The sequence below is a fragment of the Xenopus laevis genome, chromosome 9_10S (assembly GCF_017654675.1).
Source record: "Xenopus laevis strain J_2021 chromosome 9_10S, Xenopus_laevis_v10.1, whole genome shotgun sequence".
Lineage (NCBI taxonomy): Eukaryota > Metazoa > Chordata > Amphibia > Anura > Pipidae > Xenopus > Xenopus laevis.
In genome coordinates, this window is record NC_054388.1 from 100,511,908 (window position 1) to 100,537,683 (window position 25,776).

The window sequence follows — 25,776 nt, forward strand, 5'->3', positions numbered from 1 at the left end:
ATCCTGGATTCGGTGTATCCCTAGATGGTAGTATCCCTTTAAGCAGCTATGGTGTCTACAAATATACAAACCCAAGAACGGATTTGATTGGACGAGAACCATGTCTTCATGACATTAAATGCTTTTTCCTATGAGAGAGATATTTCCAGTTGAAGGACATCCAACCCTCCACAGGTTGCCAGTAGCATTGAGTTCACAATGGTCCTGGGAAAATTAGTAACCTATTTCATTATGGCAATTATAAAATACAGCATATACTGTAACATTTCTGCTTGTTCTAGTTGACTGGCTCAAAAACTATACAGCCTCCTTAACTTCATCTACAAATTCTTCACAGTAAAATATTTCAGAATGTGAATCCTTTTTTTATTTGTACTGATTATATCAGTATCTATTATATTATTTCCAATAGGATAGTAGGGTTTTCAGGTTTTGTTGGGCTAGAGTTTGGAGTTGCCACCTTTTTTGGAAAAAAATACCAGCCTTCCTGTATATTTAGATTTTTTTCCCTATTAATAACATTGGGGTCAAGCCTAGTTTGGAGTATGTATACTGTATATATCTACCTTATCTAACTTAAAGGAGACATTTAGTGTAAAGAATAAGAATGTACCAGTACATCATACTCATTTAGATAAAGAAGAATTGTGCTTTAAAAAGTAGTGTTTCAGGCTGATTTATTGAATATTTCTGCAAAACCCTAATACGGTAATCCCTCCCTTCTCTGCCATTTCCTGCTCCCTGAATTCCCAGGCTGTGCAGGGGAGCCGGCGGCTCTCAGCTCATTGCACTGTAGGACAGGAACCAATCAGCAGCTAGCAGGACCTGATAGGGAACTGAAGCCTGTCTTTGCTTGTGTGACTGCAGGGCTGTGATTGGCTGTCCCCCTGCTATTGTGCTTCTGGCATAGACCACCCACTCCTCATCAGAACATCTATAAAGGGGCTATTTTTAAAGATATTATTACTTTTTAGCACCATGTTAAAGCAACACCATACATATTACTCATAATTCCCTACAAAATTATGGTTTTTTTCATGTATCCTATATATCCCCTTAAGATTATGTTCTGGGTCTGGTTTGCATGCCCCTCTTCTGCCTTGGGACAGTCCACAGACCTAAATGACAGGCACACACATACTGCTCTATTTAGGGAGGACAGAACCTGTTCATATCCATGGGAAGCTACAAGGCTTCCCAAAAGCTTGAGGTGGGCCAGAAACAGGCCCGGACTGGCAATCTGTGGGTTCTGGCAAATGCCAGAGGGGCTGCTATAAGGTCCCATAGAAAGTCAGTATTTAGTGGGCTGGTGGGGGGCTGTTTGGGCCTCTGTGTGGGCTGATTGGGCCTCTGTGTACCTGAAATGCCAGAGCCTATTTTAATTCTCAGTCCGGACCTGGCCAGAAATATGTCTGGACATTGTCAGGGAAGTCTTTCAGCAGATAATCTTGGGAGGAATGTACCTGCGGGACATTACTGTGGCACTTATTCCAAAGGATTGTGGCAAATGGTTTGTGATTAACATGAATGTGAATCCTGATTGGACCAGTGTGTTAAATATTTCTGTTCGCTGTCACTTCTTGTTTTATTTAAACCCAGCTGGTGAGCCCAACTCTTTGTCAAGTCCAGGCAGACATATTTAGAAGCATACGGGCTTATCCGGTTAGTGATTTTATAAAAACCGGGCTTGACAATAATGTTATCAGTTGTCCATTAGTCCTGCTTGTTTCCTTTCTGCCTCCAGGGGTATATGAGTTCTCCAATGAACAGCTTCCGACACAGGGATCCCCAGGAATCTTTAGGGTAGCACTGGTTAGATGGCAGCATGTAGCTCTGTAGAACACCATTATATGGCAATGGGTTGATCTAAAGGGGAGAACATTATTAAAAAGTGTTATGGTGGCTCAATCCAAATACAGGTCACACTATAACCCTTAAAGGGATACTGTCATGGGAAAACATGTTTTTTTGAAAATGCATCAGTTAATAGTGCTGCTCCAGTAGACTTCTGCACTGAAATCTGTTTTATAAAAGAGCAAACTGATTTTTTTAAATTTAATTTTGAAATCAGACATGGAGCTAGGCATATTCACAGGTTCCCCCAGTCATGTGACTTGTGCTCTGATAAACTTCAGTCACTCTTTACAGCTGTGCTGCAAGTTGGAGTGATATCACCCCCTCCCTCCCAGCAGCCTCACAACAAAAGAATGGGAAGGTAACCAGATAATCGCAACAGCACTCGATAGTAAAATCCAGGTCCCACTGCGACTACTTCATTTACATTGAGTAGGAGAAACCACAGCCTGAACAACAGCCTGCCAGAAAGCAGTTCCTTAATTGCTGGCTCTTTCTGAAAGCACATGACCAGGCAAAATGACCTGAGATGCACCTACACACCAATATTACAACTAAAAAAAATACACTTGCAGCAGAGTGCAGAGAACAGGGCTAGCAGACCCAGGGCAGATGTTAGGAACAGGGCTCCTGCAAATGCTTCCTAACTTCAACCTCTGAATAATGCAAACGTTAGGGGACAGGAGAGGGCCACACCCATGGCCACCCTTCATGAATGCAGTGCTGGCAAATGAGTTTAATTCTGAAGAGCTGTAAATGCACAACACAAAGTCACATCTTAGTTTCAATGAAAGCTGTCCCTTTTAGAGTTAAAGAAGAGATGGCGTTACCTGCATGAGCAGCCTTAAGGATTTCCCAGTTTTCTGTTCCAGCATTCGGAATTTTACACCAGCTAAAAAACAAATAACAAGACTTAGCCAAGGATGTGTTAGATGTTTGATGTGGAAGATGTACAGCATCAAGTTTCTTGTATGTGAGCCTTAGAGCACAGACCAGGTATGACCAACCCTGGATATTGGTGATTGTGGCAAGCAGTTTGTATACTTGGCTACTGGAGTTTATTAATGAGGTTAATTTAGAGATGCTCACATTTAAACACAAGTTTAGAAGGGATCCCATGTACAAACAAATTCCAAGCAGTTTTGTAATTTGCATACATTTTTTCATTTTAAACTGATTTAGAGGTATTAGCAGTTTTATCTGCCTGTAATTAAATATGCCGGTGGGGTCTCCATTGATAAACCACTCTGCATATTCTCTTCAGTGTAAGAAATGTGCAGCAAGATTGAAGCAGCACACATATTTCCTGACTGTTCTTTTAGTTTAAAGTTACAATATGAACATCATAAACAGCTTGGTTTGCATCAAATAATTATTATACAAAAGTTGCTCACACTGGGCGATTTGGGGAGATTTAGTCGCCTGGCGACTAATCGCCGCGACTTTCCACGACCAATCTTCCCCGAATGCCTCCCCTCGCTCTGCGCCTGGCTAAAATGAAAAATCGCCTGCGCTAATCACACGCGGCGATTCGTTTTCCGAAGTCGCCCGAAGTTTCCTCGTGAGGCAACTTCGGGCGACTTCGGAAAACGAATCGCCGCGTGTGATTAGCGCAGGCGATTTTTCATTTTAGCCAGGCGCAGAGCGAGGGGAGGCATTCCGGAAGAAAAGTCGCTGCGATTAGTCGCCAGGCGACTAAATCTCCCCAAATCGCCCAGTGTGTCCCTACCCTAAGACCTGCAGAGGCGCAAGACCACAGTATAGAGTGGGAGAGTGTTCAGCAGATTTACAATCAATTGGATCAAACCTTGAACCAGAACCACAAGCAAACGCAGCTGTCAAAGAAATGTGAAAAAGATAAAAGAAGTCTAACCAGAGTACTTGACAATGTTTTATTCCAACAGTATCATGCCCACCTGTCATATTGTTATTTACAGTAACAATTTCTCTTTCTTCCTGCAAAGAATTCCATTTATCCCTAAAGCTCCAATGTAATTGGCTATGTTCTGCAGCATGTATTATATTAATATTTACCATTTTGCTCTGGGCACACACCGCAGGCAAGTGTCTCTATTAGTCTATGTCAATGTAATCAGTCCTAACACCACAAATTAAAATCCCATTATTTATTTAGCTGTTGATTCTTTGTAATTTTGCTTCCACTGTGCAATGTCGATATTTAGGCTCCATATGTTCACATGATACTGATTCGCTCAGGTTCAGCGCGTACCAGAGTAAATACCAGGTAATACAGGGCTGTGGTTGGCAGCAGAAATAGCAGGACTGTAAACAGCAATGTCCCAAGAAAAAGCTGCAACAGAGAAGGGCAGAGATGATCACGAGAGGTATAATTCTGCGTTGCACTGAATATTTCGCTATACCTAGATAGCTGAAACTAGGTTGAGATACCTGATCCAAATCATAGGAGCAGGAGTCCACTCGATGACGGAGGACGTTCCACTTCTTGCCACGGAAGAGACGCCAAAGAGAAGAGAGTCCGTGCATTTTGAAGCAATACAGGCTAATGTAACAGAAGGGTCAGTTTATTACCTGCTATGTACTTTGTGCCAGAATTTAAGAGACAGGGGATAGCAGATTATTATGATACATAAGCAAAGGTTCTATTTGGCATTTCTATTAGCAATAATCATAGATCCAAAAAAACCTATATACTGTAATGTAAAAAAAACCCCCACAAAGGAGCTCTTTTATAAACACTGGGCATATTTATGCCTGGCCAGTAGCCAATGACAACCATTAAAATATTTGCTTTCATTGTAGCTGCCTGAAAAAAGTCAGCCACGGATTAGTTGCTACGAGCAGACATATAGGTACCCATTTTGGTATTACAAAGTAAATGCAATACTGTGCAGACAAGTATAGCAGAAAATCAATTACCCCTGCAAAGTCCCACCTCCTGAGCTTACACCACCTGCACTTCCAAAATACAGTCCTATCTCTCTGCACTTGATTAATAAACACAGATTATTGATACAGCATACTGTTTTAAAAGGAAATATTCTTGATCACTCACCGAGCTCCATAAACATAGAAACAATATACAGGTATATGGAAAGTAAGGAGGGCAATGATATCGGAGAGGATGGACAGAGCAATGGACAAGCCCAGACAGGCTGACAAGCCTATGTACCACAGGATGACTTCGATAAATGGGGACATCAGGCGAATATAACCTGCACAGGAATGCAATGAGAATTTATTTAGTAAAGCAATTGGGCCCGTGCCAACCAAAGTCAAAGTAATCTTTCAAAGGTATTTATATTTATATGTATTTTAAGATTATCCTTGTCAATTTCTAAGACTCAGACTATGAATACAGGTAGGAGGACACGCAGTATACCACCAAAGCAATCTGATTACACCGTCCGTTGAGAATACATATTACACATTGTCTCAATCAGACTGGGGCCCTGTATTATTTAATCAAAGGGATGCACAAATCTCTGCTTTACTTTCTGGGTGTTACAGATTTTAATAAAGTATGGCAGCAACTTAAGCAAAATTAAGCCAAGCTCTGATACATTGCAACTGGAATGCTCCCTTCTTCCCTTAAATATGAAAGGATGTTAAAGGGAGAGGGGGTAAATTGAATTATATACCGAACTTGCAGCTCACTAGATTAAATAAATGGTACAGGAATGGGATTTGGAAACCCATTATCGAGAAAGCTCCAAATTACGGGAAGGCCGTCTCCCATAGACTCCATTTTATCCAAATAATCCATTTTTAAATGTTAGTTTTCTCTGTATTAATAAAATAGTACTTGTACTTGATCCAAGCTAATATATAATTAATCCTTATTATAAGCAAAACCAGCCTATTGGGTTTATTTAATGTGTCAATGATAAGATATGGAGATCCAAATTACAGAAAGATCCCTTACCCCGAAAAAAGGTCCTGAGCATTCTGGATAAGAGATCCCATACCTGTAAATTTTTTTAATAAGAGCACACCCCACTGATAAACAACTCCTTAAAAATACACGCACATAGAAGGTACATTACAGCAGTCCTCTACACAAAACCTGTTTTTGCACGATAAAAGAAAATGTAATCCTAAACCAACTTCCAATATACATGAAAACACATTTTCAATGTAATGCAGTTGCTCTGACTCCTCAAACAATCTAACAGAAGTCAGCTGATTAACAGACATGAAAAAAGAACGGATTTCTGCCACATTGTTTCAAGATCCAAAAGCAAAGGACAGGTAAGGATAAGCAAATATTGCAATGATATATACCGATAACTATTGAACTTATTTACTAAATAATTGAGTGTTTACTATATAATGAAATGTTGCTTATTATTCAGAATCAGCAGTAAAATATGAAACCAGAAACAGAAACGGGGGTTTGTGTATATCTTACTGGTCCAGAGGTGGATATGATACATATAAAAGCGTCCCAAGACTTCATCCAGAGCGCCGTTCATTTTTAATCCAGCAGGGGCCCCCATAAGCCACTGTAGCAGTTCCTGCAGCTCCACAGCAACTCGCTAATGGGCAAAAAGAGACAGAAGGAAATTGAGGAGGGATCAAAGAGAGATGAGTTTAGGGCATAGGTCACTGCTGACCTACAGTTCAGAAAGCCCCATACCCCATTTCATAGTGATCTATGTAACTTGCTGTGCTTTAAAGGAATTGTTCAGTATAAAAATAAAAAATAGGGGTAAATAGACAGGCTGTGCAAAATAAAAAATGTTTCTAATATAGTTAGTAAGCCAAAAATGTAATGTATGAAGACTGGAGTGACTGGATGTCTAACATAATAGCCAGAACACTACTTCCTGCTTTTCAGCTCTCTTGGTTTCCTGATTGGTCACCAGGCAGTGACCAATCAGTGACTTGAGAGGGAGCTACATGGGTCATAACCGTTGCTTTTGAATCTGAGCTGAATGCTGAGGATCAATTGCAAACTCACTGAACAGTTATGTCCCATGTGGCCCCCCTTCAAGTCACTGACTAACTCAGAGTTAGAGAGCTGCAAAGCAGGAAGTAGTGTTTTGTTCTGTTCGAAATCCAGTCACTCCAGCCTTTATACATTACATTTTTGGCCAACTAACTATATTAGAAACATTTTTTATTTTACACAGCCTATCCATTTACCCAGTTTTTTATTTTTACACTGAACTGTTCCTTAAAGCTGTGCCTTAGATTCAGTCCATCTATAGTAATATATTTACAATAAGGGATGCACCGAATCCACTATTTTGGATTCGGCCGAACCCCCCGAATCCTTCACGAAAGATTCAGTCGGATACCGAACCAAATCCAAATTTGCATATGCAAATTAGGGGTGGGAAGGGGAAATTTTTTTTAATTCCTTGTTTTGTGACAAAAAGTCATACAATTTCCCTCCCTGCCCCTAATTTGCATATGCAAATTAAGATTCAGTTTGCCCTGGCAGAAGGATTCGGCCTAATCCAAATACTGCTGAAAAAGTCAGAATCCCGAACCAAATCCTGGATTCGGTGCATTCCTATTTATGATATGATAAAAGTGAATTCAAAATCGGAGGTTATCTTTCTCGGTTGCTTTCATAGACATGAACCAAGGGTTTTGTGTATATAAATTCAGGCACCATGTTTGTATAACTTACATCAGCCACGGGCATGAGAGTGTCGGCCAGTTGACTAATTTGGTTCTCCCTGTACAGCCAGGACATCAGTAAAACCCCCAGGGCCATGTCTAATAGAATGGACACTACAGTGTTGGCCTTCCTGCAAAACAAAAAACAGACCACACATGTTTAAAAACTTTGGAGAGACATCTGGAGATACTGAGTGAACCAAGTGGCTCAACGAGAGCACCAAGCGGCAAATTTAGTTGGCCAAAAAAAAAAAAACAATGCTAGTGCCGTTGGCCTAAAATATATTATGGCATAACAGGATTACAGGAAATACATAACCAAGTACGGTACGTGGGTTTGCACATACATTCTATGACGTTTATGGTGGGCAATATAACTCCTTATAAACAGAGAACACCTATGTGCGAGTTAGTGTGAGGCTATCCAAATCTTTATGCTCTGCTTGTTCTTGTTCTCCTGCATATGAATCTCTGAAGTAGCAGCAGATAATGGGCAGCCTGAATGTACAGGCAGGTATTAGTATTGCAGTGCAGAGAAAAAAGGCAAGTACCGCATGAACTCTTTATGGTCCTTGGCTCTCTCTGTGCTGCTGACCAGTCCGATATTCTCCAGGCGTTTTCCCAACTGCTCGGAGGTGGACAGCTTGTTCCATACAAAGGAAAGTGGCTTTCCACCAAGTACCCTATAGGAGAACAGCAATATAGTTACAACTGTAAATCAGCCGCCTTGTGTGTGTACAGGCAGTCCCCAGGTTATGTACGGCATAGGGACTGTAGGTTTGTTCTTAAGCTGAATTTGTATGTAAATTGAAACATATACATTTACTTATTAAATGCAACAAGACAGATGTTTGTCTTCAGATAGTATTTATTTTTACCTTTCTGTGCTCTGCAATAGACAACACATGCCAGAGGGGATTGGAGCAGGTGGTTTATTAAAGTTAAATGCTAATAAAGGCCAAACAAACCACAGTACATTACTGTAATAACCTCTGTTTGAGTTGTATGTAAATTGGGTGTATGTAACTCAAAGACTCCCTGTATTTAATAAGCTTGTACTAAAACATATAAGAAAGCAAAGTTGTAGTATCAGCTCAAGCCTAATACTCGGCATAGTCACACAAATCTGGAAAATTTAGCATTAATCGAAATGTCTGAAACCATTAATAGCCAGTTTCGTACACTGAATGGGAATCATGATGCTCATGGTACACTGTTCTACTTATGCCCAGATTATTATCTGGTTTCAATTGCTGTTGAGGTTACAGGTCTGTGCAGTTACCCATACCAACCAATCAGCTCAGATCTACTGCAGACAGAATACTGAAAGCAAATAGTTGGTAGGTGGTTCCTGCACATTTGCCCAGTGTCACAAAATAAGCCCTGCTGTGTATAAAAAAAGAACATTAAAAGGGACAGTGAAAATCAAAGACCTGTATAAAGTCTGGAAGGGTAACCGTGCTCAGATTTTAGAGACAGATTGTGTGAAAAACAAGAATGTACCAGTACATTATACTCTTTTAATTATAGAAGGAAAGTGCTTTAAAAAAAGTGCTGTGCAGGGGAGCACACTGCTCTGTAGGATAAGAACCAATCAGCAGCTAGACTGACCTGATAGGGAACTGAAGCCTGTTTTTGCTTGTGTGACTGCAGGGCTGTGATTGGCTGTCCCTCTACTACTGTGCATCTGGCAGGGACCATTATTGTCCCACCCACCCTTCATTTGAAACACAGACAGGGAATGTAGCAGATCTATAGGGAGTATTTAAAGGAAAACTATATCCTCAAAATGAATACTTGAGCAACAGATCCTCAGAATTCAGCTCAGATTCAAATGCAACATTTATGACCCATGTGCCCCCCCCTCAAGTCTCTGATCAGGGGAAACCAAGAGAGCTGCAAAGCAGGAAGTAGTGTTCTGGCTATTATGTTAGACCAGTCACTCCAGACTTTATACATTACATTTTTGGCTAACTAACTATATTAGAAACATTTTTTATTTTGCACAGCCTATCTATTTACGCAGTTTTTATTTTTACACTGAAAAATTCCTTTAAATCAAAGGTAAAAGAGTGAATTTACAAATGTAAGTCTTTCAAAATTTTGGAAACCTAAATGTTCAGAAAAAATGACAAATGCAAAGAGAGAGTTACTTATGTGTGTGTTGTAGTTGAGAACCCTACAACACATTATAAGCACATGTAATGTTATATTGTTAGGTTCTTTTGTGGAACTGCAGTAATGGTCTCCAAACTTTATAGCATTATATTATAACTCAGACATAGCTGTTTCATATGCCCATCATCAGCCTCTTCCTACCTGAGGGTACGTAGGCTGGTAAGCACTGAGACCAGGAATGACAAGACTGCACACAAAGGAACTGAAAATTGCTTGATCAGCTCCACAATAATGCTGGCCTCCACTCCATCGGACTGCCAGTGTGTCAGCTTTATTGGGCCTTCATCATACTTGTGTTTGGCAAACAGAGGCCGGCACTTTGCCACAGTAGCAAACACAGAGGCTATTTCGGAGTTCTCCGTGACAGAGTGCAGCTCTGACAGCATCAGTTTCCTCTCATCATAGTACACCAAAACCACCTCCTCCTGATCACCACCATCACATCTTTCAATACTGCAGTCCCAAAACTTGCTAGATGCTTCCCTTGATAACCGAAGCCAAGGTCGATGGCTGAAGATGCTGCTCAAATCATATAAAAACGACTCAATTTTCTCATCCTTCTCTGCCTTCTTGTGACTCCAAGATCCCAGTACAGAGAGGCTCAGTCCTGTACTTTGCTGCAGGTGTGCCAGGTACTGCTTCACTTGGCCGGGGATAAAGGGGACGTGCAGCATGGCTAGGACCACTGCGGACCGGTGCTCTGAAATCCAGCGGCCGATAAGAAGCCCACTCTCTGCTGCTGAGCAACATGTTGGGAAGAATATCTTAACAGCCATGGAGGCTAGAATAGAAAACAGCATCAGGTTAAACAGATTCCTCTAAAACCTTGTTTATTGACAAAGTATATTTATTTTTACTGTTTTGTACAGTTCTTGGCACGTGTATTGGACTATCCTGAACACTGCACTATGGATGTTAGTTGTTTTATATGCTATCAACCTTTCTATTGGTGATGTATGATGTAGGCAAGTATATGGTGGTATGGGACTAATACCCACGTAGACACCCCTTTAGACCAGCTATCTGATTTACAGGGAGCTTACAGGAAAGTTACCCAGTACTCTCTCAGCATAACTGGAAGTGACATCACTTCAGAGCTGCCATGTCCTCACTCTTGCATCATCATCATCATCATCAGTACTTGCATGTGGATCAAAGTCTTTTATTTGGATTCTTCATTTAGAGGTCCGCACTTTACCTGGGTACCCAAGCAGGGTCAAATACACCCTCGCTTGTAAGAGCTGAATCATTCTTGGAGATCGCTCAATTTAATAGCAACTCGGCTTTATTAAAGCACACATGGTAATTACAATTCAGTAGTGGGTGTACAAAACTAACGCGATTCGTGCCCCTACGCTCTGCACTTCCTCAGAGTTACTTACAAGTGCCAGGTGTCGAGGCACAAAACGCGTTAGTTGTGTACACCCACTGCTGAATTGTAATTACCATGAGTGCTTTAATAAAGCTGAGTTGCTATTAAATTGAGCAATCTTCAAGAATGATTCGATCAGACTTACAAGCGAGGGTGTATTTGTTGCTGAAGTCAGAAAGAAGTTGCCGGTTCTTGCGAGAGCATCGATCGAGAGGGGTGACGCAGTGAGTTGGGTGAGCTCTGCCATTTCCACATTACATTGTTGTACACAAGCAGGGTGCCTGTAGACTGCCCACACGGTCTGGGTACCTGAACAGGACTAGTGCATGATGCAGAAAAGAAAGTGAAAAGCAGCCACATCTATTGTTCGGGCTATTGGCACAAATGGGCAGAACACAGAATGTGAGCCATTTATACTGAAACTGACCATTTGGCCCAGGGGCAAGCTTAATATTGTTGACAGTCTATGTCCAAACTACTCCCAACTAATACATTATGGGCTAGGGGGCTTTTGAATCTATTTCCCAGTAAATTATTTTTCCACCCCTAGCATGCAAATCAGTGCCTTGGGCATGTTCAAATTAAACAAGTTTCCCAGTTTGACCGATGGGGGAGCTGGATTGGGGAGCTATGCCCTTGCCTGAAAAAGCAGAAAGGCAACTTAAAACACAAGTTTGTAACAAATGCCACCTGTCTTTGTGCAACAGCAGAATGCCATTTTGTACAGCAGGCGTGCAGGTATCCTCCTAACTTTGCCGCGGGGCGTTTGTGCGCCACATTAAGTAAGCTTTAATTGCCAAACAGAACCAGAAATGAATTTATTGCTGCGGGCCATGTGTTATGTTTGTCACAACTCATTATGTAGTTGTGAGTTGTGTCACATTAGCGAAGCAGCATCCGGCAGCGCGTGACAAGTCTAGCAAGGTTCTGTCTGGCCTAACAACACCAAATTCCGCTCAAACTGGACTTTTACATGTCATTTAATATTTCACTTTTTTTTTTTCCCATTAGAAATACATTTTCCCAAAATAAAACAATGGCCAGCGTAGTTGGACAGGACTTGCTGACAGAGCCGGTAACTAGCCGAGTGCTGCAATGCTAAAGATGAGTTACATTTCTAGGTCAGCGACTCCAGGCAATATTGTTATGATGCAGCGCCTTAGGTACCAACGCACACAGCAGCTCTCCACACTGTATGGTTTGATCACATCGGTTGAAGGAGAGCATGAGCGTGTGTGTTTAAAAGCACCTTTAAATTAATGATGAGTGCTAAATAGGGTTTGCTGCCGTTTAAAAGGAAATGCACCCTTATTGAGCTTACCTTCCATTTTATTCTTTTTGAAAGATTTTCATAAAGCCTTTTTCAAATCTGCAACACTTAACACCCCTTTAAAGGATAAGTAAACCTTAAAGGAGAAGGAAAGTCTGTTTGCACTTGAGGGTGCCAAATTTTAGGCACCCCCAAGTGATTGTATTGACTTACCTGAAACTCCTATCAGCAGAAAACTGCACCGGCCTGGGTTATACCGGTGAGCACCACGGAGAGATCTTCTTCCTGCTTCACACGGTTGCGCATGCGCAGTAGAGCAAAAAACCGAACTTTAACTAAAAAGTCAGCTATTTCGTTCTATTGCGCATTCGTTTTCCGGGGGACATTTGAAGAAAGAAGAAGCCGGAAGAAGATCTCTCCATGGTGCTTGCTACAAAACCCCGGGCCGGTGCAGTTTTCAGAATTTCAGGTAAGTCAATATAATCACTTGGGGGTGCCAAACATTTGGCACCCCCAAGTGCAAACAGACTTTCCTTCTCCTTTAAAAGATGAATATGACATTGTTCTGGGTGCTTTTCTAAGCACTTATGCAATTACCTTTTTTTTTGTTTTTGTTTCAAGGCTATTAATCCTTTTATTAACAGCTAATACCTGTATAAATATTTTTTGAAACAACAGAAAGACATGCTGGCCAGTTCTTTCAGCTGTATGTTCAGAGAGATATAAGAGAGATTCATGTTCAAAAGAAAAAAACAGCCGTGTTCTGATGTTGCTCTGCTCATGAATGAGATGGGAAAGGTCATCAGACATTTCTGATTTCTTTCCTGGGCAGAGGAACGTCAGAGCAGTTCTCTATTTTCCTTTTGAATGTATATTTCACTGACTTACAGTGAGAGGACCTGACCAGCAGGTGTCTCTGTCGTTATAAAAATCATTATATTAGCCGTTCATAAACAGCTTCAAGTATAAGTAAATCTTAGGGATAGTTCACACAAGGCGATTCGGGGAGATTTTGACGACTGAAGACTAATCGCCTCTTCTTCTGGGCAACAATCTCCCCGAACTGCCTCCTCGTGTCTTCCCATCCGCTATAATGAAAAGTCGCCCCGTCGCTAAAGCACACGCGGCAATGCCTTTTCAGAAGTCGCCCCACGAGGAAACTTCGGGCGACTTCGGGAAACGCAGCACCGCATGTAGAGGTAAGGAGCATCAAGAATGAAAGGTTTAAGAAAAGAGATGGCAGTGGATGTGGATGGTGTGAAAAGACAGTGGAGAGGAGGCGGGCAGGAATGTAGAGTACGAAAAGTGCAGAAATGTGGTGAGGAGCTTTGAATGTTAGCAGAAGGATTTTACAGTATATGCTATCCTAGGTCTAAACGATGGATTCTCCTCAGGCAGAGAATTCGCGGACCCACTGCTCTTCTTTTCCTGCTGCGCTGCAGACACGGCGGATTTCGATGCAAAATATCATGTTTCGGCACCAAAACCCACATCTGCTGGCGCAGCAAAAGAGGAGCAGCGGATACTCGGCCTGATCCATGGTAACCATGCTAAATATTTTACCTTGGGTTGAACAGGTTCCCTCTAAAGAGAGAGCAGGAGGATCCTAGTAGCAGAGTTTAAAGCTGGCCATAGATGCTGAGATTTTTAAAAGATCCGATCCTCATCCTGAGACCACGATTTTCTCGGAACGATCGTACGATCATACGAATTGACCATCAACTAAAAAGACCAATTTGCCAGGAAAACAAAGGGGAGCTGCCTGCTTGGCCTCGCAAACATAGATAGATTGCACTGGGACCGACAAAGATTTTTTGACCTGGCCGATCAATTTCCTGACAGATGTCGGCCGAAAAATCGTAAGATGTGCGATCGTTCGAATCCCACTAACCGCACGATAATTTAAAAGGATTGGTCAGACTTTCCTATAATCGGTCGTTTGGCAAGAAGAATCGCCGCGTCTATGGGGAGCTATAATAGATTGCACTGGGACTGACAAAGATTTTTTGACCTGGCCGATCAATTTCCTGACAGATGTTGGCCGAAAAATCGTAAGATGTGCGATCGTTCGAATCCCACTAACCGCACGATAATTGGTCAGACTTCCCTATAATCGGTTGTTTGGCAAGAAGAATCGTCGAGTCTATGGGGAGCTTAAGATTGATTGCAGGAGAGAGAGATTGGAGTCAGATAGACTAGTCAGTAGGAGATTGCAATAGTCTAAAACAGAATAGGCTAAGGGCATTGATTATTGTTTTGGCTTTATTTGTGAAAAAGGGGTGTGTGTATCTTGGCAATAAAAAGCGGCAGTAGTATTAATATGATTAGCGAAGGAGTGAGACTGGTCAATGATGACCCCTATGCAGTGTGTTGAATTAACAGGGTTAATGGCAGGCCCAGACTGGCAATCTGTGGGTTCTGGCAAATGCCAGAGGGGCTCCTATAAGGTGTCATAGAAAGTCACTATTTAGTGGGCTGGTGGGGGCTGTTTGGGCCTATGTGTAACTGAAATGCCAGGGCCTATTTTAATTCTCAGTCCGGACCTGGTTAATGGTCATGCCATCAATGGTTAACAAGTATTCACAGCACTTTAAAAGTCATGGGCATCTCATATTTTATAAAGGGAACTGGCTTTTTACAGTACATAAGGCAGAGCAGTAAAAGATATTAAAGGGGTTGTTCACCTTTGAGTTAACTGTTAAAACTGCTTTAGACAATTTGCAATTGGTTTTCATTTTTTATTATTTGTGGTTTTTGAGTAATTTAGCTTTTTATTCAGAGGCTCTCCAGTTCTCAATCTCAGCACTCTAGTTGCTAGGGCCCAAATTACCCTAGCAACCACACAGTCATCTGAACAAGAGACTGCAATTTAATTAGGGAACGGTCTGAATAATAATATGAGTATTAAAAAGCCACAAAAGCATCACATGTGTAGCCTTACAGAGCCTTTGTTTCTAGATGGGGTCAGTGACCCCCATTTTGAAAGCTGAAAAGAGTCAGAAGAAGAAGGCAAATCATTTAAAAACTATACAAAATAAACAATGAAGCCAAATTGAAAAGCTGCTTAGGACTGGTCTTTCTATAACATACTAAAAGTTGACTTAAAGGTAAACAACCCATTTAATAGGGAGGAAGAACACGTTTGGGCAGAGGGCACCTGCTCCAGCAAGCAGAGCAAGGGCCAAACTGCATTGGCTACCAGTTGTTCCTGCAGCCAGAATGGAAGGGAGGGCAGAGGGTGGTACATATCTGTTCTGACATGGACCCCTGTAGCTGTTCTGACAGACAGAAGAGCAGAAAGCTATTACTTTGCATCTAACTTGGCTGCTATAACATGGATGAAAGGCAGGACACCTGCCCCACAGCCAAAAGTTTATGTCCCTTTGCATAAAAAGTGGCAGGCACAGCAGAGTGCCCAACTACAGCGCCAAAACTGGACCAGTGCCCAACTACAGCTCCAAACTAGATCAGTGTCTAACTACAGCTCCTAACTGGACCAACGCTCAACTACAGTTCCAAACTGGACCAGTGCCCAACTACAGCTCCAAACTAGATCAGTGTCTAACTACAGCTCCTAACTGGACCAACGCTCAACTACAGTTCCAAACTGGACCAGTGCCCAACTACAGCTCCAAACTGGACCACTGCCCAATTACAGCTCCAGACTGGACCAGTGCCCAACTACAGCTCCAGACTGGACCAGTGTCCAACTACAGCTCCAAACTGGACCAGTGCCCATCAGTGATACCCTCAGATACACAGAAGCACCAGGGGCCATTAGAGCTGCACCAGAAACCCTTATCAGAGCAATGAGTGCAGACATGACACATAGAGACAATCCAGAGCCCAACAGAGTAGAAATTGTACAAAGTGGCATCACAGCAAATAGATGAGCCGTCCCATTACGGCCCCCAACAGATATATGGGCTGAAGCTAACCCCCCTACCTGGGAAAATAAGTACCGCTGATGGTCCTGCTCTGGCACGTCCACACTACCCTCTAACACCATGGCATAACCGCTCTGCAGTCACTTCTGCCTCCAATAAAAGCAGTGTGTTTGGGTCCCAATAAAAACTACATCTCCCAGCAGCAGCGCGTGTCATGTGCACGTCAGAGGAGTATCAATAGCGCTCGCAAGGCCTGTCGGGAGCTGTAGTGCACCAAGCGGGGCCAGGAATACGCAAATTGAAAAAAGACGTATGACCTACAAGGAAGCTACAGGTTGGTGACCTCCTGCTGCTGCTGCACTGGCCGGACCCCGCGCTGTCACACGAGTTTCTTTCACTCCTGGAGGGGGGGAGAAACATTGTTCGTAATTTTAACTTCCTTGACGACTGCGGCGCCTTCAATAGTACAGGTCCCAGTAACTGAGGCACTCTAGGGAAGAACAGTGTGTGGTACCTGTCAGAACAGAACAGTTGCAGGGCCTGGTACTCCAGCATACAGGATAATTGTACAATCCATCACTCCCCCCAGCATTGGTACAATCAGCTCCAACATAGTCTCTGATTTGTGGTGTTGTCTCTCTAGTCAGGCCCTTGATGACCATGGGCAGCGTCCATAGCAGTTCCTGTCATTGCAGGGCAGACTCATTTTTTTTGTTGGGGGGGGTTACCAAATCCATAAATTGTCTGTAAAAGATTCAGACTAATACCAAAGCAAATTCAAACACTAATTTGTATATAGAGAGTTTAAAACATATATAATTGTGACAAACAATTCTGTCACATTTCATTGCCGAAAGTGTCACGTGTCTTTAAAGGAAAGGAACTGACCATTGTTTCATAACCAATATGTGTGTGCAGTAACATGGCACCCATGTCAGGAGGGAACTCCCAGTGTAGACATAGTGCTCCTGAGAGAGGGGGGTTCTTCACAAAATACTATGGTTTTCCACCAAGGCTCTATTAGCCTGCCACATTAGTTGGGGAAATACTAGGGATGCACCGAATCCAGGATTCGGTTCGGGATTCAGGCAGGATGCGGCCTTTTTCAGCAGGATTTGGCCGAATCCTTCTGCCTGGCCGAACCGAATCCTAATTTGCATATGCAAATTAGGGACGGGGAGGGAAATTGCTTGACTTTTTGTCACAAAACAAGGAAGTAAAAAATGTTTTCCCCTTCCCACCCCACTATTGTGGATTCAACCGAACCCCCGAATCCTTTGCTAAAGATTCATCCGAATCCCAAAACCGAATCCTAATTTGCATATGCAAATTAGGATTCGTTCGGTATTCGGCCGAATCTTTAGCAAAGGATTCGGGGTTCGGCTGAATCCAAAATAGTGGATTCGGTGCATCCCTAGTAAATACTAGCTGCCCGTTAAAGGAAAACTATACCCACCGAACAATGTAGGTCTCTATAAAAATATATTGAATAAAACAACTCGTAAAACTGTTCCTCATGTAAATAAACTAGGGATGCACCGAATCCACTGTTTTGGATTCGGCCAAACCCCCTGAATCCTCCATGAAAGATTCGGCCGAATACCGATCCGAATCCTAATTAGCATATGCAAATTATGGGTGGGAAGGGGAAAATTGTTACTTCCTTGTTTTGTGGCAAAAAGTCACATGATTTCCCTCCCCGCCCCTAATTTACATATGCAAATTTGTATTTGGTTCGACCGGGCAGAAGGATTCGGCCGAATCCGAATCCTGCTGAAAAAGGCTGAATCCCGAACCGAATCCTGGATTCGGTGCATCCCTAAAATAAACATATACTTTTTTAGTAGTATGTGCCATTGGGTAATCATAAATAGAAAATTGCCATTTTAAAAAATAAAGGCGGCCCCTTGGGATCCTACAATTCACGGTGCACACAAACAAATAAAAAAAAAACATACTTGTTAGGTCACATGAGCCAATTAACAGACAGAGTTATGTATTTTGCTTCCACACTTTTTCCTGTTACAGTTAGAGTTGTAGTATTTCTGGTCAGGTGATCTCTGAGGCAGCACACAGACCATCACTAAATGGTGGTTCAAGATGTAAAAGGGCAATATTTACTTAAATATATATTCCAGTTTGGTAAGATTCTTTAATATGCCACTTAATTTGATATAAACTATCTGTTACTTAAGTATTCATTTTGGGGGTATAGTTTTCCTTTAAGTGTTTGTTTTGGGGGTATAGTTTTCCTTTAAGGGTTTGCATTTGGTTTGGCTTTACACTTCAGTGCACCTCTAACTGTTTCTGCTTTACTATAGGAGCATACACTTATAATATTTGGGCAACTCCATGTGCACTCTTTGGGTCTATGTCCTGGTATAGACAACAGATAATTGCATAGGATGGGGGGGGGGGTTGATACCAGTTAATTCACTTTTTTCATGTATTGTCTTGGTGCTGTAACAATGTCCATATTCTTTTAGCTTGAACTGTTATGTAACCCTAGACTACTGCTTTCTAGAGCCAGCCTTGATTATGGCTACAAAAATTTATATCAAAAAGATATATGTCCCAAGGCTTCTTAAGGTAAAAACAAATCATTTATTGATAATCACATTTAAAAAGTTTTTGGTACATACTGACCCCACATGGCCCACCTTACGCGTTTCGTACCCTCCGGCACTACCTATGACTAAGTGCCGGAGGGTACGAAACGCATAAGGTGGGCCATGTGGGGTCAGTATGTACCAAAAACTTTTTAAATGTGATTATCAATAAATGATTTGTTTTTACCTTAAGAAGCCTTGGGACATATATCTTTTTGATATACATTTTTGTATTTTGATTGCCTTTGGAACAGGGACGGGTCCCTCTGGCTTAGTCGGAGATTAAACAGTCATATAGACTCCCGACCTACAAATGATATTTGATTTTGGCTACGACAAAGTCCTGTGGACTTGAATTAGCTTAGAGTTCTTTGATTCACAATAATTATAGTCTTGCGAGTTTAAGTGGGTGTTTATTTATTGTAATATACATTGGTCTTGCAATTATTCAGAAGTAATATCAGATCCATAGCATTAAAGGGTGCAGGGATACAAGAAAGGTGGTAAAGAAGTACCACCAAGTATGAAAGTGTCATTATAAAGTATATTGATAAAGCTCTGTGCCGTAGAGATATGCAGTAGAATAAGAATACAACCATATTTGCTTCCATATTACCTAATACATATTGCTAATAAATAAGGTTTTAAAGTTTCTTTGTATATAAAGTGTTTATACTTACTAATGAGTCCCCAGCTCGCCTTGACACTTAGTGGAGTGTGTAACACCGGGGCAAGCTTGTCCTTCAGATAACGAGAGGAACCTCCCAATCACACAAAACATTCATGCTGTGCCCTCGGGGATGCAGCTGATAGGATGCACTAATGCACTATGTAGCACTCATTTGCTAAGCTGGGGCAGTACTCATTATGGGGCTGTCACAGGCAGATGTGTGTGACTGGTGATGTTCTCTGGTAGAGAAAATGACCCATATGTAATGTGGCACCCAAGGGCAGAGCAGGCAGGGGTGAATTCCCGAAGCACTGCACTCGGTGGAGCCCCACTGAACAGTAGCTATTGGGGGAGGCAGTGTGAGCAAACTCCATGGCACATAATTACCCTTTAAATATGCAGCTAGCGCAGCAACACTGCCATCAGAGCATTGTTGGTCTCTAGCAAATCACTAAGGCGTGACAAATGATGTACTGTGAGTGAAGAACAGCCCAAAAAGTAAAATGTTTAAAGAAAATAGCTTCATCCAACTTATTGAAAGTTTTCTTTCACTTTTAAATTAACTTTTGACATAGAGAGTGATATTCTGGGGCAATTTGCAGTTGGTTTGCATTTTGGATTTGTGTTTTTTGAGCTTTTTCTTCGGGAGCTCTCCAGATAGCAATTTCAGCAGTTTGATTGCTAGGGTTCAAATTACCCTAGCAACCATGCACTGATTTGAATAAGAGTCTGGGATATGAATAGGAGAAGTAATAAATAGAAAGATGAGTAATAAAAAGTAGCAATAACGATATATTTGTAGTTTGTCTTTAGATGAGGTCAGAGACCCCAATTTGAAAGCTGGTAAGAGTTAAAAAAAACTATAAAAAAAATAACAATTAAGACCAATTGAAAAGTTGCTTAGTATTAGCCATGCCATTAGCCAACATACTAAAAGCTAGCTTAAGGTGAACCTCCCCTTTAAAAAGCACCTTAAATTACAAACCACCTTGATTTTTATTAGTGTTTTATTAGGTTTTCTCTTAAAATAACTTTTATTCATGTATAATTCTTACACACACACGTTATACTGTATATATATATATATAGAGAGAGAGAGAGAACAGAAGATGAGCCGCACTCACAGGACTTAAAAAATAAAAAAATTATTTTATTGGTCATATATTTTTAAATAAATCAATTTTTTAAATAAATACATTTTTTATTTTTTAAGTCCTGTGAGTGCGGCTCATCTTCTGTTCTCTATTTGGATTTTTCTGATTCTGCACCCAGGCATATTTAACGCTGCTGTAACTATAGAAAAACAGCTTTGAGAAAGTTAATGGTCTTACTCCTGTAAGACCATTAACTTTCTCAAAGCTGTTTTTCTATAGTTTATACAGTGTTTGCTAGGGTTTGTCCACTGACCTCCTGGGGCTGGTTGAATTATAATAAGGACGAACTCGGTACTTATAAACTTTCACTGAATTGTCAGCAGAATCAATAACAAATAATTGTCCAAGAGGAGAACAAGCTATGCCAGTTGGCCTACTCAGGCCCTTTGATACCACACAGACAGGTGACCCACTTAAAGGGAAAAGGGTGACATTTCTGTGTTGTTGATCAACAACCATGATATTGCCTTCTGGGTCTGCACATATTCCTACCGGGTTCCCAAAGCTGTGCTGTGCTGGTAGCAATAACGATATATTTGTAGTTTGTCTTTAGATGAGGTCAGAGACCCCAATTTGAAAGCTGGTAAGAGTTAAAAAAAACTATAAAAAAAATAACAATTAAGACCAATTGAAAAGTTGCTTAGTATTAGCCATGCCATTAGCCAACATACTAAAAGCTAGCTTAAGGTGAACCTCCCCTTTAAAAAGCACCTTAAATTACAAACCACCTTGATTTTTATTAGTGTTTTATTAGGTTTTCTCTTAAAATAACTTTTATTCATGTATAATTCTTACACACACACGTTATACTGTATATATATATATAGAGAGAGAGAGAGAGAACAGAAGATGAGCCGCACTCACAGGACTTAAAAAATAAAAAAATTATTTTTATTGGTCATATATTTTTAAATAAATCAATTTTTTAAATAAATACATTTTTATTTTTTAAGTCCTGTGAGTGCGGCTCATCTTCTGTTCTCTATTTGGATTTTTCTGATTCTGCACCCAGGCATATTTAACGCTGCTGTAACTATAGAAAAACAGCTTTGAGAAAGTTAATGGTCTTACTCCTGTAAGACCATTAACTTTCTCAAAGCTGTTTTTCTATAGTTTATACAGTGTTTGCTAGGGTTTGTCCACTGACCTCCTGGGGCTGGTTGAATTATAATAAGGACGAACTCGGTACTTATAAACTTTCACTGAATTGTCAGCAGAATCAATAACAAATAATTGTCCAAGAGGAGAACAAGCTATGCCAGTTGGCCTACTCAGGCCCTTTGATACCACACAGACAGGTGACCCACTTAAAGGGAAAAGGGTGACATTTCTGTGTTGTTGATCAACAACCATGATATTGCCTTCTGGGTCTGCACATATTCCTACCGGGTTCCCAAAGCTGTGCTGGTAAGTTTTTGACAGAGAGTAAGCAAGTTTTAGATTGCTTGTAAATAGCTTGACATCTCCGCATTCCTCACTCACCGCAAAGCCGCCGTCTGGAGTGGTACAGATATAGGTTGGCCCCTTCAAGCCGGTGGCTTTCTGAGCTTTGTGGATACGATAAGCTCTGTCTACATGAAATGCTAGTACTGTTCCAGAAGAATATTCTGCAACTAAGAGACGTCCAGAGGAATCCATTGCTATGCCCTGTGGGGAGTCAAAATTCCCTCCAACTCTCACCCAAGAGGGCTGTGAGTTGGGGTTATAAATGCGCACTAGCCCTTTGGAAAGGTCAGTGACTGCCACAGAGCCAGACCGTGTCATAGTCAAACAGTCCGGAAGAAAAAAATCTTTATCCCAACAACGCAGGACCTGAATGGGTTTCCCATTTCTGTTCAATAAATGGACAGTGGGACTGTCGTATCCACATACATAGAGGGAGCCATCTGGACACGAACAGATAGAACTAGAACCACAAGTCTTGGGCAACACAAATTTATGGATCAGTTCATCCTGACGGAAAAGCAACAGGTTGCCCATATCTTCCAAGTCCCGACAGAACTGAGAGGTCTTTTGGGTGAACTGCTGTAGATGTGAGGAATGAAGGAGTCCAAGGCCAGGCTGAGAAGACAGGAGAGGAACGGCTTTATGTAAGGTGTTCTGGGATGTCACCTGCAGGGAGCGCACTGTGCGAAGAAGGTCTTCCTTCTGGCGAGAGAATTGTAGCGACTGGTCCATGGCACTGAGAAACATTAAAGATTTGGGGAGAAGATGAGAACACGTTAAAGCAACATTTCATACCTTGTTAAAATTTCAGATTTTTATACAGTTTTAACAAGTGTGTCTGTATATATCCCCTCATGTAATACCCTCTACCCACAGTACCTAGTTATATCATTTTGTATTTACTTTCTCAGGCCATCCCTGTTCTAACTCTATTATGGTTTCTTTTAACTAGAGGTTTGACTTCTCTTTTACTCTGTGTTATTGCTGCCTATTTAATTCTCTGATATGTTACTTTCTCTTTCTGCGACTTTTTCTAACTATATCCACATTGTACACCCCTCCCTCTGTGACTCCCATTAGAACAGAATATCTTACCCTTGGGGACACTATAGCCTTTCAGTAGTTTGGATCTAGCAGAACAGATCTCAAGCATCAGATGAGAACCTTCAAACATCAAAATGACAGAGCTCCTGATCAGTCCTAAATCTGAGGGTTCTGTTAGGTACTTGAGCTGATCAGCTCCTTTTGTGTGAGCGTGTGTGTTTCAAAACAAAGCTATTATAGTAGTCACTTCCTCAAAGCTAATCTTATCCTCATACTTCCCTGGATATCATGTTGTTAGATACCAGGATTAAGCAACGCACCTCTATATTTAACTAGCATTTAGTTTTTCCTGGCTTTTACTACAGAAGCTTCAGTGTTTAACCAAGCACTCTCCTTGTTTGCCTTTCTTCCTGCAACAATGCTTGCCCCTTCTGTATTGTAAATAAAACATTAAAGTGCAACAGAACTTAGGGTAAGGACACAAGGGCAGATTCGGGGAGATTAGTCACCCTGGTGACAAATCGCTTCTTCAGGGCGACAATCTCCCCGAACTGCCTTCCCGCCGGCTACAATGAAAAATCGCCAGCGGGATGGCACTCGCGGCGCTTCATTTTCCGAAGTCGCCCGAAGTGGACTTCGGGTGTCATTACCCTTATACTGCGGTGTCAATTGAGGATTAACATGCACATTTCCTCTAAACTGGGCAACTAAGTCAAAGTTAATATTTACTGATTTGAAATCTGGCATTGCGCTACTGTTCAAACCAGCTGCAGATACTAGGGGATGGACTGGGAAAAACATTAGCCAAGGTATGCTAGGGTTTTAGGCTTGTGAAATACATGGTCACAGCATCACTCCATAACTAATATTATTTTATATAACAGCAGGGATACATTAACCATTATATATGTATTGAGAATTGAGAAAGCCATTTGGTTGAAATGTCTTCAAGGAAAAAAACACAAAGTCCAGTTGATTTGACTTATTTCTACTTATTTCTACAGATATATATATATATATATATATATATATATATATATATATTATATATATATATATATATATATATATATATATATATATATATATATATATATACAGTATGTAATAGTGTTTGTGTAACCTGTATAACCTTTTATATATTTCATGGTTAGTAAACCTGGTGTCTGCCACTTGGCTCTAGGTGAGTGCTATAGGTGCTGCCTTAATGGGATTGAGTCATAAGGGATTAAATATTTGTTTGTGGGGTAGGGCAGTGTCAGAGGACCTTAAGTCCTAAGTCCAATCAATGCATTAGCTGGCCGCTATGATGGTCTTTAACGCTTCCTGCCAATGTTATTAGTAGAAAAGGAACAGAAAAGCGGGCAAGCTCAGACTCTGCTGGTTATCATATAGTCACTATACAGTAACTTGTATCTACAAGTTTATATGCACCATTCTGGATGTTTTAAGGTAAAGACATTAAGTTAATTTTTAGTATGTTATAGAATGACCAATTCTAAGCAACTTTTGAATTGGTCTTCATTGTTTATTTTTTTTTTTATAGTTTTTGAATTAATTGCCTTTTTCTTTGCAGCTTTCAAATGGGGGTCACTGACACCAATTAAAAACAAATGCTCTGAAAGGCTAAAAATCTGTCATTTCTGTTACTTTTTATTATCCCCTTCCCCAATGTTGACATCTGAGGTGGAAACCCCAGCTGATTTAGTTCATAGGGAAACTCAAGGATTTTGGCTTGGGCAGAATGGATTTTCGGTCTAGTTTGACCTACATATTTGACTTACATATTATTTGACTTACATACAATACTAAACAAAGCAACCAGTATTACTGCATCCAGATTAGGATAATCTGATCATCTGGGCCCCGGGATTGGATCATAATAGGGGGGCCTATCACCCTGAAGGGTCTTCACCCTAAAACATTGTGCACTTTCCTTTTTCTTAAATAAAAGTCTTTCACCTTCCTCACTTGTATGGCCCCACGTTCCTATTTTTTGAATACTAAATTGTTTCTACATGAAAGCCGTGTGAACTGGGAGTACCAGTGAAATATAAAAGGAAGGTTGATACGTCTAAAGGCGTGCTAATCGATGTCTTTGTAGCCTATGACTAGGGTTTTTCTGGTAAAAAATACTGTTCATCAAACAGTTACTAGGGATGCTACTTGATCCCAATTCCCAATGTTATTAAAAGGAAGGAAAGATAAATATATAATAACAATATTTTCTTTCAGGAAAGGTGTCAACCCAGACCATAAATGCATCCTTCTCCCAACAGGACTTGCTATACTCCATGGGAAAAGGCTCATACAAAGACCAAGAAGCTTCCAAACTTTTTATAGCTCTAGCCTACATCTTATACCAGGCTGTGTGTAGCCAGATTAACTTTATAGAAAACTACAGTAACCAGTCAGTGATTAACGATTAGTGTGGTTGCCACTGGTTACTGAACTTGTGTACACTTGCATGAGCCCCATATTTTAAAGAAATGGGTGGGAGAAGTAACTTTTAAGGTCTTTCCAGCATTAAATGTGGCGTACCGGGCTAAAAGTAATAGAATCTGCGGCCCAGCCAGTCAAGGTTGCCTTGCCAGGTCTAATTTTTTAAACCAGCCAAAGTCAGCTACAAACCCAGCCCAAAACTAGCCAAGATGCACTTGAAAAGTAGCCCAAAAATAACAC

General features: G+C 41.1%; 3 protein-coding genes across 6 annotated transcripts; all 3 read right to left on the reverse strand.

The window, feature by feature from the left end:
• Positions 1-772: 772 nt before the first annotated feature.
• Positions 773-19,726, reverse strand: pigq.S (phosphatidylinositol glycan anchor biosynthesis class Q S homeolog). 4 transcript variants are annotated; one of them, XM_018239245.2, is made up of 12 exons: positions 16,231-16,579; positions 9,784-10,423; positions 8,016-8,147; positions 7,475-7,595; positions 6,245-6,371; positions 4,889-5,048; positions 4,264-4,375; positions 4,085-4,165; positions 3,592-3,689; positions 3,075-3,083; positions 2,685-2,766; positions 773-1,866 (listed from the first exon to the last, which is right to left on the reverse strand). In XM_018239245.2, exons 2-12 carry the CDS (start codon positions 10,416-10,418, stop codon positions 1,714-1,716), a joined length of 1,710 nt encoding a protein of 569 aa, XP_018094734.1. In that variant the 5' UTR covers positions 10,419-10,423; positions 16,231-16,579; the 3' UTR covers positions 773-1,713. The 4 variants fall into 4 exon arrangements, 3 of the variants coding, with proteins under 3 accessions (XP_018094734.1, XP_041434077.1, XP_041434078.1); XR_005964525.1 differs by lacking the exons at positions 3,075-3,083; positions 3,592-3,689 and having other exon boundaries at positions 2,685-2,746; positions 16,231-16,578; XM_041578143.1 differs by lacking the exons at positions 773-1,866; positions 2,685-2,766; positions 3,075-3,083; positions 16,231-16,579 and adding an exon at positions 19,461-19,726 and having other exon boundaries at positions 3,519-3,689.
• Positions 19,727-20,727: 1,001 nt separating this feature from the next.
• On the reverse strand, positions 20,728-21,620 carry LOC108706190 (NHL-repeat-containing protein 4-like). Its single transcript, XM_041578108.1, has 2 exons — positions 21,613-21,620; positions 20,728-21,151 (listed from the first exon to the last, which is right to left on the reverse strand). Exons 1-2 carry the CDS (start codon positions 21,618-21,620, stop codon positions 20,839-20,841), a joined length of 321 nt encoding a protein of 106 aa, XP_041434042.1. The 3' UTR covers positions 20,728-20,838.
• A 1-nt stretch (position 21,621) lies between these two features.
• LOC121398817 (E3 ubiquitin-protein ligase TRIM32-like) lies at positions 21,622-22,596 on the reverse strand. The gene has a single exon (XM_041578146.1). It carries the CDS (start codon positions 22,582-22,584, stop codon positions 21,733-21,735), a length of 852 nt encoding a protein of 283 aa, XP_041434080.1. The 5' UTR covers positions 22,585-22,596; the 3' UTR covers positions 21,622-21,732.
• Between the last annotated feature and the right edge of the window lie 3,180 nt (positions 22,597-25,776).